Genomic DNA, 12,507 nt, shown 5'->3' with positions numbered 1-12,507 from the left:
GGCTTTTCCATTACCATTATCTATCTCTGATTTATTTCTGGTCCACTTTTTATGAAATCTATCTCTGTGTTTCCCCACTTGACCCTCTGTTAAGACTAGCACTTTATATCATAATCTTCCCTAACATCATACCACAGCAAGGCAAATACAGGTCAAAAAGTTCTAATCATGGTGGTTAGAGCAGTTCTTGTATTTTTATGTATGCCCCCATGTTGTTTATGTTCTTGTCAGTGGTACAGAAAGCACTCAGCGACAGTGATTGAGAAAATCTGGGATTCTTGCTTTTCTTCCTAAGGGTCTACATGCATCTGAAGGAGACCTGAGCTCTGGCGTTATTTCTTGTAGGAATCTCATCATCTCCCTTCTCGTAGAGGCTGGCCAGGGGGGCCTGCCTAGGGTTACTTCCATTACAAGGATACTGTCTGTTTCTGGAGAATGTCTGCTTACCTGACCATCTACTTCCTAAAGGACAGAACCAAGTGTTCGTGACCACGATGCCTCCGTAGCTATTGCAGGACAAGGCACATAGCAGGTACTCAGCAAACACTTGTTGAATGGAAAACAGGACCGAGCAAAAGTTCCCTGAGTCAAACATGATATAGACTTGGCCGTTTCAAAGTTCAGCTCCTGAGAAATCAAGAAGGAAACAGCAGGAGAAGGGTCGGGTGGAGGCAAGGCACATTCCTGACCACCACCTGCTGCTAGATCAGCAAAGAAGCAGCCAGCAGTAGGAGCCCCTATCTCCCAGAAGGGGCAGTCCAGAGATAAGATAGATGGGGTCATGTGACTTCCACCTCAGAGAGGTCCTTCCTTCCGTGTGGCTATTGCTCCCAGCAGGCCAAGTGTAGAGAACTCATATTTACCTTGCTGTGTGATTATTCATAGATTACCTCATCACTCTTGCACGACAAGGTGCAATTCATAGATGCAATTCTGAGCTCCCAGTGCAATTCATGGCTGCAATTCTGAGCTCCCAGTCCTTATGGATCCCAAAGGTTTTGGACAGACTCACAAACAATGAATCATCTTAAAGCAGCAAACATTCTCAGGATTGAGAGGCCTTTCAATCGCCTGTTTCACCTTCCTCAGAGGATCAAATCCCTGCAGGCAAGTCAGACATCCCAGCAAGCTTCTTGCCTGCCTCTCATGCTCACTGTGGCCTCAACACCTCCCACCCAGCCTGCTCCCTCTTTGAGCAACTCTTGACTACTCAAAAATGTTTCCGTAGCCAGGCACACATAATTCTAACAATTCAGGAGGCTGAGATCTGAGGATTGGGGTTCGAAGCTAGCCCTGGCAGTAAAGTCTGTGAGACTGATTTAATCTCCAGTTAACCTGCAAAAGGCTGGAAAAGGAGACGTGCCTCAAGTGGTAAAATAACAGCCTTGAGTGAAAAAGCTAAAGGACAGGACCCAGGCCCTGAATTCAAGCACCAGTACTGGCACAAATACAACAACAATAATAAGGATAATAATAATGATGATAATACTAATAAAATGCTTTCTTACGGGGCTGGGAATATGGCCTAGTGGCAAGAGTGCTTGCCTCATACACATGAGGCCCTGGGTTCGATTCCTCAGCACCACATATACAGAAAATGGCCAGAAGTGGCGCTGTGGCTCAAGTGGCAGAGTGCTAGCCTTGAGCAAAAAAGAAGCCAGGGACAGTCCTCAGGCCCTGAGTTCAAGGCCCAGGAGTGGCCCAAAAAAAAAAAAATGCTTTCTTACAACTTCCTGGTTTCTACCTATCAGTCCCTCCTCATCTTTCCCCTGTATCTACCCAGAGAAAAACTATTTCCCTCGTGACATCCCTCTATATCTGATGGCAGTTATCACCTCCCCTCCCCTGCCGTTTAGAGAGTTTCAACAGACCGCTGGATGTGAAATCTATTTTGTGCTGGCTAACAAATACATATAATGGCTAACCAGAATCAGAGAGAGAAGACAGTGTACCTAGTCACAGGGCAGGTGATTCCTGGGGTAAGAGATAGGTAACAGGTAAACTGGACACCAAAAGCCACACCAAACCATTGAGAATCTGCACAGAAATCTGCGCAGAAGCCATTGAGAATGCCAGAAAGGGTTTCTGAGGTCTGCCCCAAATCCTAGTTCTACAAAGGATCTACCTAGAGGCAACGGAAGTAGCAAAAGGATTGTTGTTCTGAAGTTGGCAGGGCCACAGAGAGTCTAAAACCTTCAGTTCCATCCCCTCTGCTCTGCTCTGCTTCTCCTAGCCGCAAACTGTGCCAGCCCTTTCCCTCCATCCCTTCAGAACAAGACCCCCACAGCCAGCCCCTCGACAGCCCCACTTTTCACATGTTGGAGGGTAACCATTGAAGCACTGAAAGGAGAAGAGTGATGCGTGGGTACCCTGGAAAATTGCACTTAGTCTCTTGGAATTCAAAGCTCAATTAAGACTGCTGACAATGAGCTATTGAAAAAAATCACAGAGCCTGGCGCTGGTGGCTCATGCCTGTCATCCTAGCTACTTAGGAGGCTGAGATCTGAGGATCATGGTTCAAACCCAGCCTGGGCAGGAAAGTCTGTGAGACTAGTATGTCCAATCAACCACCAATGGAAACTGGAAGTTGGAGCTGTGGCTCAAAGTGGTAGAGCACTAGCCTTGAGCAAAAGAGCCCAGGGACAGCACCTAGGGCCTGTGTTCAAGGCATACAACAAAAACAACAGCAACAAAAAAGTCACAGAGTACCATTCTGTGGAAGGAAACTACCTCTGTCTGTCGTTTGCTTTTGCCCTTCTTTATGATCGGTGAGCATGCTCATTCAGAAAATTCCTCCAAGCCAAGTTCTTCTTTCCTTTCTGCCTCCCCACTCAGCATGCTCCTAAGAAAGAGCTCCAGGATGAGCATCAGAAATCGGAACTCCTCTCCTGGTTGTGCCCTCACCTAAGGTGTAGCCTGAGGCATCCCTCCCTACCAAGGTGGAGCTCCAGCTTTCCCATCTATAAAACAGGGCAATAAATTCTGCCCTTTTAGAGAAACCAGGAAACCCAGAGACTCAGCTGACAAGAAGGGAGGCTGACAGGGAGGCTGGCTCCCACAAGACCCTGATACTCGCATCTGTGCCACCTCTGCAGCCCACCTGTGACAGGGTCATGAAGATCTCACCCAAGTAAGGAAGGAGAAAGAAAAATAATTATAAGCTGGGCGTCAGTGGCTCAAGCCTCTAATCCTAGCTACTCAGGAGGCTGAGATCCTAAGGATCATGGTTCAAAGCCAGCCCCAGCAGGCAAGTCCAAGTAATCTCTAATCCAAATAATAAAAGCTGGAAGTGGAGCTGTGGCTCAGTTGGAAGGGCGTGAACCAGCCTTGAATAGAAAAAGCTAAGGGATAGGGCCCAGTCCTGAGTTCAGGCCCCATAAAGAAAACTAAATTGCAATTTATCCCAGTAGTCAAAGACATTTCTATTTTCCAAAGAGCATTTGATTTGCCTTGCTGTGGATTTATTACAAACAGGTCGTCTGCATAATACTCTCTTGTGCTTAGCTTGCACAACTACACATTTTTCAGTGAACAAGTTAAGCTTGGTGTTTAAGGAGTGGGCATTAAGGGGAGAGGCCAGGAGAAAACCCCAGTGTGCTTGTGCTTTACCTGGAAAGATTCCCTGAGTGGGGTCTCTGAGTTGGATCTAGTAGGTAGAGACTGGGGCCTAAGTCAGTACGCTTCTAACAAGCTCTCAAGTAGACTACATTGTATCCAGGGCTAGGTGTGCGTGGGCGCGTGGGTTATCCTAGAGCTTGAATTTAGGGCTTACATTGTCCCTGAGCATTTTTTGCTCAAGGCTTATTGCTCTACCACTTGAACTACAGCTCCACTTTCAGGCTTTTTGGTGGTTAACTAGAGGTAAGAGCCTGTGGGCTTTCCTAAACTGGCTGGCTTTGAACCACAATCCTCAGATCTCAGCCTGCTGAGTAGCTAGGGCTACAGGTCTGAGCCACTGGCTTCCTGGCCCCAGGGGTAAATTTTAAACTCCATTAAGGTAGAGCCTATGTCACTGGGTCACTCAAGGTTTAACACTGTAGTCCTGCCCCCCCCCCCTCCAATGAACCCCATAATTACTGATTCAGTGACTCAGTGCATAGGTGCCTCGAAAACCACCGTTTCGGGAGGACAAGTGCCATTCTGCCATTCAGTCCTCGCAACCAGTCTCTAGCTTACGATTTATTCCCACTCGGCAGATCAGGAAGCAAGTCTCAAAAGAGGAAGTAACCTAAAGTGTTCAGCTTCCCGACAGCAGGGCAGGCGGTGGCTGAGCCTCGGCGGCGGGGACTGCAGCTGTTCCGAGGGATCCCCCAAGTCTCGCCAAAGGCCGGGCCTGGTGTTTCCCCCCCACCCCACCCCCACCCCCGCCCCTCCCCTGCCTGGTAGAGTAATAAGGAAGAGAAGGAGAGGAGGAGGCACAGAGCCAGGCAGCAAGGGGCAGGCTGACCTCAGGGTGAACCCCGACTGTGCCCCAACACGGCCACCCCCGCCCCCCACCCCTCCCACCCCCGCTCCGCGACTCCCCAGCCCGCGGAGAGCCGCTGTCCAGCTCCGGGGCGTCGGAGAGTGAAGAGGCGTTCAGGGAAATCGCTGCCCGGCGATGAATCACCGCGCACATGACCCTGCCGGGGAGGAAGGGTGCGGGATGCGGCCGGGGGCGTGGGGAGCGCGGGCCTGCGCAGCCGCCCCCCTCCACTCCCCGCTAGCCTCGATCTGGGGGCGGGGGGGGGGTCCAAGGAAGAGCCAGTCCCCGCGCGGCCCCACCTCCCGGAGGGTCCCCGCCGCCCCCCGCCCCCCGCCCCCCACCCCCGATCCGGCGGGTCCCCGGGCCCGCACTGCGGACTCACGGCCTTCAGCTGCTCCAGCCGGTCCTTCATCCTGGCGCCCCGGTGCCCGCGAGCGGGGAGCGCGTCCCAGCGGAGCGCGCCCCGGCGGAGCGGCTACAAGTGGCCGGGCCAGGCCGAGCCGGGCCAGGCCGGGACGGGCCGGGCCGGGGCGAGGGAAGCTCCGGGCGCTGGCGGAGCCGGGCGGCGGCCGCTCGCTAGGAGGAGCGTCCCAGGCCACCGAGGTCCGCCGCGCCGCCCCCTCCGGCCCCCGGCGGCGGCGCGCTCCAAATCCGGCTCCCGGGGCCAGCGCCGGCGCGCAGCGCTCATCCGCCCGCAGACCCGCCCCTTACCTGGGCCGCGCCCCGCGCTCCTCCTTAAAGGGCCAGCCCGGCCCCGCGCTGCCCAGCGCCGCCCAGCGCCGCCCCGCGATGCCCGGGCCCCCGGCGCCGAACTCCATCTCCCCTAATTCAAGATCGATCAAGACCTAATCGTTCTGGGCCGGGCAGATGGCACCGCTGGGCCGAGGACGGCAGAACCGGGAGGTGCGTGGGGCCTCGAGTCTCCACCTCCTTTCCTAACCACACCCGACCCATCCCCTCCGCGGGCTCGCTTCGGGGTTGGGACGGTCTCCTCCAGACCTACACACCGAGTCGTCCCCCCTTAGGTGGAAAAGGGCTTTGAAAACATAACGTCCGGATGACACCCAAGAGGCTGCCCGGAGGCAGGCCTTTCCGAGTATCCAGGACTAAAAAGAGCCGGGGGTGGGGGGAGCGCGCTCCCGAGGAAGCCCAGGAGAGGAGGCCGTTGCGGGGAGGAAGGTGGATTCCGTGCTGCTGGTGAGCGAAGAAACACGAGTGGCCCGGTGTGGAGGTCTGCGGCCGGCCGCGAACCATGGCTACGCCCTGGCCTACGCCCGATTGCGCAAGGACACTCCGTGTTGCCCAATCCACAGGTCGGAGGTCCCGTCCACTCCCGCGTTTGCCGCGAGAGGCCTAAGGGGCCCGTCGCCTACCGAGCAAGGTTCGTGGGCACTCGGGGCGCAGATCCTCCTTACGCCCTGCAAGCTGCAGAAAGAGACCCCCAGGTGTTTGCACCGCCTGGCAAGGTGGGGTGATTCTCATTGCCCCCCCCCCACCGCCACCTTCCTGGGCTCCCTCCCCGGATGGTGTTCGTGGGAACAAATGACCCATCGGGTCACTGGAAGAGGCTGAGGAGCTGGGGATTTCGTCCTCGGGTTAGCCGAGCAATGCGTTCTTACGCGTCATCGAGGTTAAAACTTTGTGCAATTCTGGCCGGACTTTGTCCTGCCCTGGGACCTGCGTGCTCCACGCTGACCTCCGCGGCGGCCGTAAAGACGGGGGCTGGGCTGTCGGGCTGACCTCAGTGAGGCCCTGCGGTTCTCAGCCCTAATCCTCTCTCCCACTGACGTCCCACGCAAGTCCTTCCTCACCCCTGAGTCCCACGGGTGGACGGTCCCGTCCGGATCAACGCGCGGGCTCTCCCGCCCCCTGGTGGTCGCGGGTGGGAAAGGCGAGTCAAGCAGAACCAATACTACATAGAGCTCTGTTCCTTTTTTGTTGGTGGTGGTCGTGGGGTTTGAACTCAGGGCCTGGGCGCGGTCCCCTGAGCCTCTTTGTGCTCAAGGCTAGCGCTCTACCGCTTTGAGCCAAAGCGCCACTTCCGGTTTTTGAATGATTCATTGGAGATAAAGAGTCTCACCGGGACTTTTCTGTCCAAGCTGGGTTTCAACTGCCATCCTCGGATGCTAGGAATATGTTAGTTGGGAATGGCTATGTAACTGATTCTCCTGGGGGGAACACTGATGTAAGCAACTCTCCATGTCTGAAATATTTAAAACAAACAAACCAACAAAAAGCACCATGGTAGTTAAGAGTAAGGAATCGGGCTGGGAATATGGCCTAGTGGCAAGAGTGCTTGCCTCCTACACATGAAGCTCTCGGTTCGATTCCCCAGCACCACATATATGGAAAACGGCCAGAAGGGGCGCTGTGGCAGAGTGCTAGCCTTGAGCGGGAAGAAGCCAGGGAAGGTTGCTCAGGCCCTGAGTTCAAGTCCCAGGACTGGCCAAAAAAAAAAAGAGTAAGGAATCAAGACATCCACCCTTCATCCCCCCCTCCCCCCTCGAATATACCCAGGGCTTCTGGTTAAAACATAATAATTTCTTCCAAAAGAGTAAAATCATGGCTCCCATACAACTATAAAATGGACACGCATCAAATGTTTTATTTAGTCCATTAATGAGGAGACACAAAAGGACCACATGTGCCCTGAGAAGAAAAACAAAAACAAAAACAGGTTAATGTATTATGTAGGCAACAGGAATGCTGGAATGTACAAGTTCATCCTTACAAAACTGGCTTTGGGGTGCTAAGTTCATTTGCATTTCTGTGGACACAAATCATCCATCAATTTTCTACAGCTTATGGAGTTGTGCTAAAAGATCACTGAAGGGCCAGGCACTGGTGGCTCATGATTATAATCCTGGCTACTGTGGAAGCTGAGATCTGAGGATTGAGGTTCAAAGCAAAGCCTAGGTATGAAAGTCTGTAAAACTCCTAGCTCCAATCAACCACCAAAAAATCCTGAAAATGGAGCATGGCTCAAGTGGTAGAGCACTAACCTTGAGGAGCAAAAAAAGTTCAGGGACAGCAAACAGGCTCTGAGTTCAAGCCCAAGGACTGCGTGTGTGTGTGTGTGTGTGTGTGTGCGCACACACACCTACCTCTGAAGGCACACACCACTATAAAAATCAGATGATTAGTAGACCAGACAGACACATTGGTTAATGGGTTAAAGTCACCTTAGGCTGCATGTGCTAGAATAACCAACAATCTTTTCTCATTTTTGATAACTTTGACTTTTCCAGTTTTTTACATACATTTGCAAGGTAGTACCTTCGATAGTTGAACAAAACTGTATTAACAAGTTCTTTGCTATACAGAACAAAAAAAATTTCTCCCTGAAGCATCCTCCATTATTTCTTGATCCTTACCTTTATGGAAACATTTAAGAAATGTAATCTCTCCTTAGCACAATGGTTTTTCCATGCTAGGAAAGTTGCTAGATGGTAATAGAACAATTGTTAGAAACATGGCCAGAAGGTCTGAGTTACAGACGTTAATCTATCGTGAGATGTTTGTCACCTGACATCACAAATTTTACTGTCTTTTCTATCGAATAAGGGAAATGACCAAAACTAATCATTGTTGACTTTTCAAAGTCAAAAATATCATACACTAAGAGGTAGACATATGGGGGCTGGGGATATAGCCTAGCGGCAAGAGTGCCTGCCTCGGATACACGAGGCCCTAGGTTCGATTCCCCAGCACCACATATACAGAAAACGCCCAGAAGCGGCGCTGTGGCTCAAGTGGCAGAGTGCTAGCCTTGAGCGGGAAGAAGCCAGGGACAGTGCTCAGGCCCTGAGTCCAAGGCCCAGGACTGGCAAAAAAAAAAAAAAAGAGGTAGACATAGCGGCTCATTCCTGTAATCCTAGCTACTTAGAAGGCTAAGATCTAAGAGTCGTAGATCAAAGTCAGCCCAAGCAAAAAAATCTGAGATTCTGACCTCTATTTAACCAGTAAAAACATGGAAGTAAATCTAGTAAACGATTCCTCTTGAAATGTATCTCCTGCCTCTCTTCCATCCGTGGTTCTCATAATAAAGGGGAGAGAGGAGTCTCTTTTTTTCTTCTTCTTTTTTTCTTTCTTTTGCCAGTTCTGGGCCTTGGACTCAGGGCCTGAGCACTGTCCCTGGCTTCTTTTTGCCCAAGGCTAGCACTCTACCACTTGAGCCACAGCGCCACTTCCGGCTTTTTCTGTTTATATGGTGCTGAGGAATGGAACCCAGGGTTTCATGCATGCTAGCCAAGCACTCTACTGCTAAGCCACATTCCCAGCCCCAGGAGTCTCTTCTTGGTATAGCATCCAAAGGCCTTTTCAGATCTGGTGCCAGCCTCACATGCTATCACCCAAGATACACTCTACTGTTAGCCTCCCCAGGCAACACCTCCTCTGTTCACCTACGTCCTCCTATTCATGGCTTCCCTCCCTCCTCTGTGTGACATGCCCTTTTTCCATGTCACATCTGGAAAATTCCTACTCCTCTTTCAATGTCGAAGCTCTCCAGTTTGTTCTCCCAACCTGTTCAGATCACTTGTGTGATATTGGGGTTTGAACACAGACCCTTATGTTCAAAGGATGATAGTCTACCACTTGGGCCACACGTCTAGCTCTGTGTGTGTGTGTGTGTGCACGCGCATGTGTACATGTGTTCATATTGCACATGTGCATACTGGTCCTAGGGCTTGAAATCAAGACCTGGGCAATGTCCTTAATTTTTTGCTCAAGGCTGGCACTCTACCACTTGAGCCACAGCTCTAATTCCCTCTTCTTGGTGGCTTGTTGGAAATAAAAGTCTCACTGAATTTCCTGCCCAGATTGACATTGGACCATGATCCTCAGATATCATCCTGCTGAGTAGCTAGAATTTAAGGCATGAGCCACAGGCACGTGGCTTCTAGCCATGATTTCTTATGATAATTTTGGTCCTTTTTGCTGGGCTGTCCTCAAATTATGATTCTCGATAAATCAGCCTCCTGAGGAGCTAAGATTTAAAGTGTGAGCCACAGGGGCCCAGCTCAGCTATATGTTGCCTTGTAACCAGTGCTTACACAACTGTCTCCTGAGCAAATATTTGGAGAGTAAATCAAAGACTAGTTACCTACTAACATACATGTGCATGTGTGTGCATACACATAATACACCCCCACACACACACATGCACATACACAAGAAGGACCTTTTGGTCCCTCAGGAAACAAGAAGAACTTTCCCAGATCCACACTCTCCAAACTAAATGCAATTGCAAGTCCTTGTGGCTAGAAGGATGAATTCTGCATCATTGAATCGAAGAGTATACTTAATACAGTGTGCTTTGTCGACAGTGATATCTAATACCATGCTGTTTACGTGTTCTTCTTTCTACTAGTCTTCATAGATCATACACCCACACCCATGACTTTCAATGTAAATTGTTCGAGCCACAATTGGTCTTGTGCTTTCACGCACATTCCTGAACCACTTTGGAGCTATAGAGCATGTAGTCCTAAGTCCAAAAGGCCTACGAAGGAAAGTTCAGACAATCAGTGAGGAAGCCACTAGAACATCTCACCTGCAGGAGACAAGCTGCTATTCTAGTACATACATTCATGTTAGGAATAGCAAGATGGTTATAATGAAATGCAGGTAGAAGCCACAAGGATAATTACAATTTTAACCTTTTCCTAATGAAAAAAAAATCTAGCGTATTTCTCCAGTTGAATGATTCACTAACTAACCATGCTCAATCTTTTGCTGTACTCTTATAGTTTTCTTTTGATTTTACTAACTTTAATAACTAGGAGAACGAGTTCAAGTAGAGATTGTGCTTCTTTCATTATGAATTAAATTAAGCTTAGAGAAATAAGGTGATTTTTTTTCTATGCTCACAAAGAAAACTATAATAACATCTGGGAGAGTTAGTGGTTACATCCCAAGGCTGTGGAACCCAGCTGCCCCCATCAAATCTCAGTTCTACCATTACCCAGTCTGGAACTTTCGATTTATTTCATCTCCTTGTGCCTCCGTTTCATCCTCTATACACAGAGGCATTAATAATACAAAGCTCATGGATTTTATGAGGATAAATGATCTAACATGTGGAAATCATCACATTCCCTGGGCAGTCCCTTGAAAAGATGACTGCTACCTCCTTGTGGCTCCAGTGATTCCCCAAAGAACATGGCAATCTGAGAAATGCCTGGAATATTCTAATCACGGATGAAATCTCAGTATTCAAAATCAATGGTAGCTACCAATGTATTTTTACGAAAAAGGCTCAGCAGAATATATATCTCCAAACATATTAACCAAAGTATAGGAGGATTCCAATGGTGTCACTCCTTTGAACAACTTACAATTTAACAAAATGAGTATCAGAAACACTGGAACATGTGTTGTGTGGGGGAGAGATCAAGGGAAGGGGCCTGATAAATAAATGGAAAAATGAAGGGCAAATTCCGCAGAGCTTAAATACCGAAGCATTGTTTTTCCCAGCTTTGGAGATTAGTCAACTGAGGCTGAGAAAGGGAGCATGACTATTCAAAAGTAACGGGAAAGACTGACAGTCCACAGCTAAGATGTGCCAGCCTCCATCCCCTCATCTTGGGACTGTCCACTCAGCCTCTACCCCCAGCCGTGTTGTAGAGCAACATTCAGAGTGCTCGCTGTGTTTAGAGCAGAAGGAGCCTCATTATTGCTTTCTTCAAAGAATCCTTCAGGTCTCTGTTCCTCATGCTGTAGATCAAGGGGTTCAGCATAGGAGTGATGAACGTGTAAACCACAGACACGACTTGGCCCCTTTCAGGGGAGTAACTGGAGCTAGGACACAAGTAGATGAGGCTTGTGCATCCATACTGAAGGAGGACCACCGTCAGGTGGGAGGAGCAGGTGGAGAGGGCCCTGTGTCTCCCCTCGGCTGAGCGGATCTTCAGGATGGCAGCTCCGATGAAGACGTAGGAGAGAGTGATGAGCAGGAAGGGGATGGTGAGGACAATGACACTGACCACAAACAGAGTGGCCTCATGGACGTGGGTGTCGGCACACGCCATTCTCATAACGGGGAGGACATCACAGTAGAACAGGCTGATCTCCTTGCTGCGGCAGAAGGGGAGTTGGAAGATCAGCACCGTCAGCTGCATGGCCAAGACGAACCCCAGCAGCAAGGATCCCAGGGCTAGCTGGATACACAAGCGCCAGCTCATGATGAGCGTATAGTGCAAAGGGTGACAGATGGCCACAAACCGGTCATAAGCCATGACTGCCAGCATGATGCAGTCAGTGCTGCCCAGAAAGATGAAAAAGAACATCTGGGTACCACATCCTGGCAGGGAGATGAGTGTCCCCTCCGAGAGGACACTGGCCAGAGTCAGAGGGGCGATGGTGGATGAGTAGAAGATCTCCAGAGCTGCCAAGTTTGCCAGGAAGAAATACATGGGTGTGTGGAGACACGGATTGATCCAGATAGTAAGGAAAATGGAGACGTTTCCACTGATGCTGATTAGGTACATGAGGAGAAGTACCACAAAAATCAACATCTGCACCTCAGGGAGTTTGGAGAAGGGGCGGAAGTGGAAGAGGATCATCCCAGTTTGATTTGCTTCTTCCATGCCCAATGCATTGGGTTTGCTAAGGACACAGACGCTGCCCCTGAGGATAGATAAATGTCGGGATGGCATACTGCTAAGATGATCCAATCAACTCCTGGCCTCAGCCCTCCAAAACCTCCAAACCCATCACGCAATGTGATCTCCATTCATCTTTTGCTCTCTATGCGTTTGCCTTGTCTCATCCCTCGCATGCGTAGAATCAAATTCCTACCATGTCTTGCTTGTTTAACCAAGCATCATTTTCATGGTGCATCCATGTTGTACGATCAGTCAAAAGTATATCAATAGGGGCTGGGGATATAGCCTAGTGGCAAGAGTGCCTGCCTCGGATACACGAGGCCCTATCGATTCCCCAGCACCACATATGCAGAAAACGGCCAGAAGCGGCGCTGTGGCTCAAGTGGCAGAGTGCTAGCCTTGAGCAGGAAGAAGCCAGGGACAGTGCTCAGGCCC

The 12,507-nt window shown here is 50.3% G+C and overlaps 2 protein-coding genes across 4 annotated transcripts in view; both read right to left on the bottom strand.

Moving 5' to 3' along the window:
- Positions 1–4,997, bottom strand: part of Stx3 (syntaxin 3) — a 35,971-nt gene extending 30,974 nt beyond the window's left edge. For all 3 annotated transcript variants that reach the window (XM_048359514.1, XM_048359513.1, XM_048359512.1), the window contains exon 1: positions 4,848–4,997. In XM_048359514.1, coding sequence (XP_048215471.1) covers positions 4,848–4,877 — 30 coding nt within the window. In that variant the 5' untranslated portion in view covers positions 4,878–4,997. The remainder of the gene's footprint in view (positions 1–4,847) is intronic.
- A 5,941-nt stretch (positions 4,998–10,938) lies between these two features.
- LOC125361229 (olfactory receptor 10V1-like) lies at positions 10,939–12,172 on the bottom strand. Its single transcript, XM_048359511.1, has one exon. It carries the CDS (start codon positions 12,121–12,123, stop codon positions 11,119–11,121), a length of 1,005 nt encoding a protein of 334 aa, XP_048215468.1. The 5' UTR covers positions 12,124–12,172; the 3' UTR covers positions 10,939–11,118.
- Positions 12,173–12,507: the final 335 nt, after the last annotated feature.

The sequence above is a fragment of the Perognathus longimembris genome, chromosome 13 (assembly GCF_023159225.1).
Source record: "Perognathus longimembris pacificus isolate PPM17 chromosome 13, ASM2315922v1, whole genome shotgun sequence".
Taxonomy (NCBI): domain Eukaryota; kingdom Metazoa; phylum Chordata; class Mammalia; order Rodentia; family Heteromyidae; genus Perognathus; species Perognathus longimembris.
The sequence above is the reverse complement of the archived record's forward strand: the minus strand, read 5'-3'. Positions and strand labels throughout refer to the sequence as shown.

Bases quoted from the DNA above. Each gene is read 5' to 3' on its own strand.
- LOC125361229 (XM_048359511.1), bottom strand. From the start codon at position 12,123: ATGCCATCCCGACATTTATCTATCCTCAGGGGCAGCGTCTGTGTCCTT.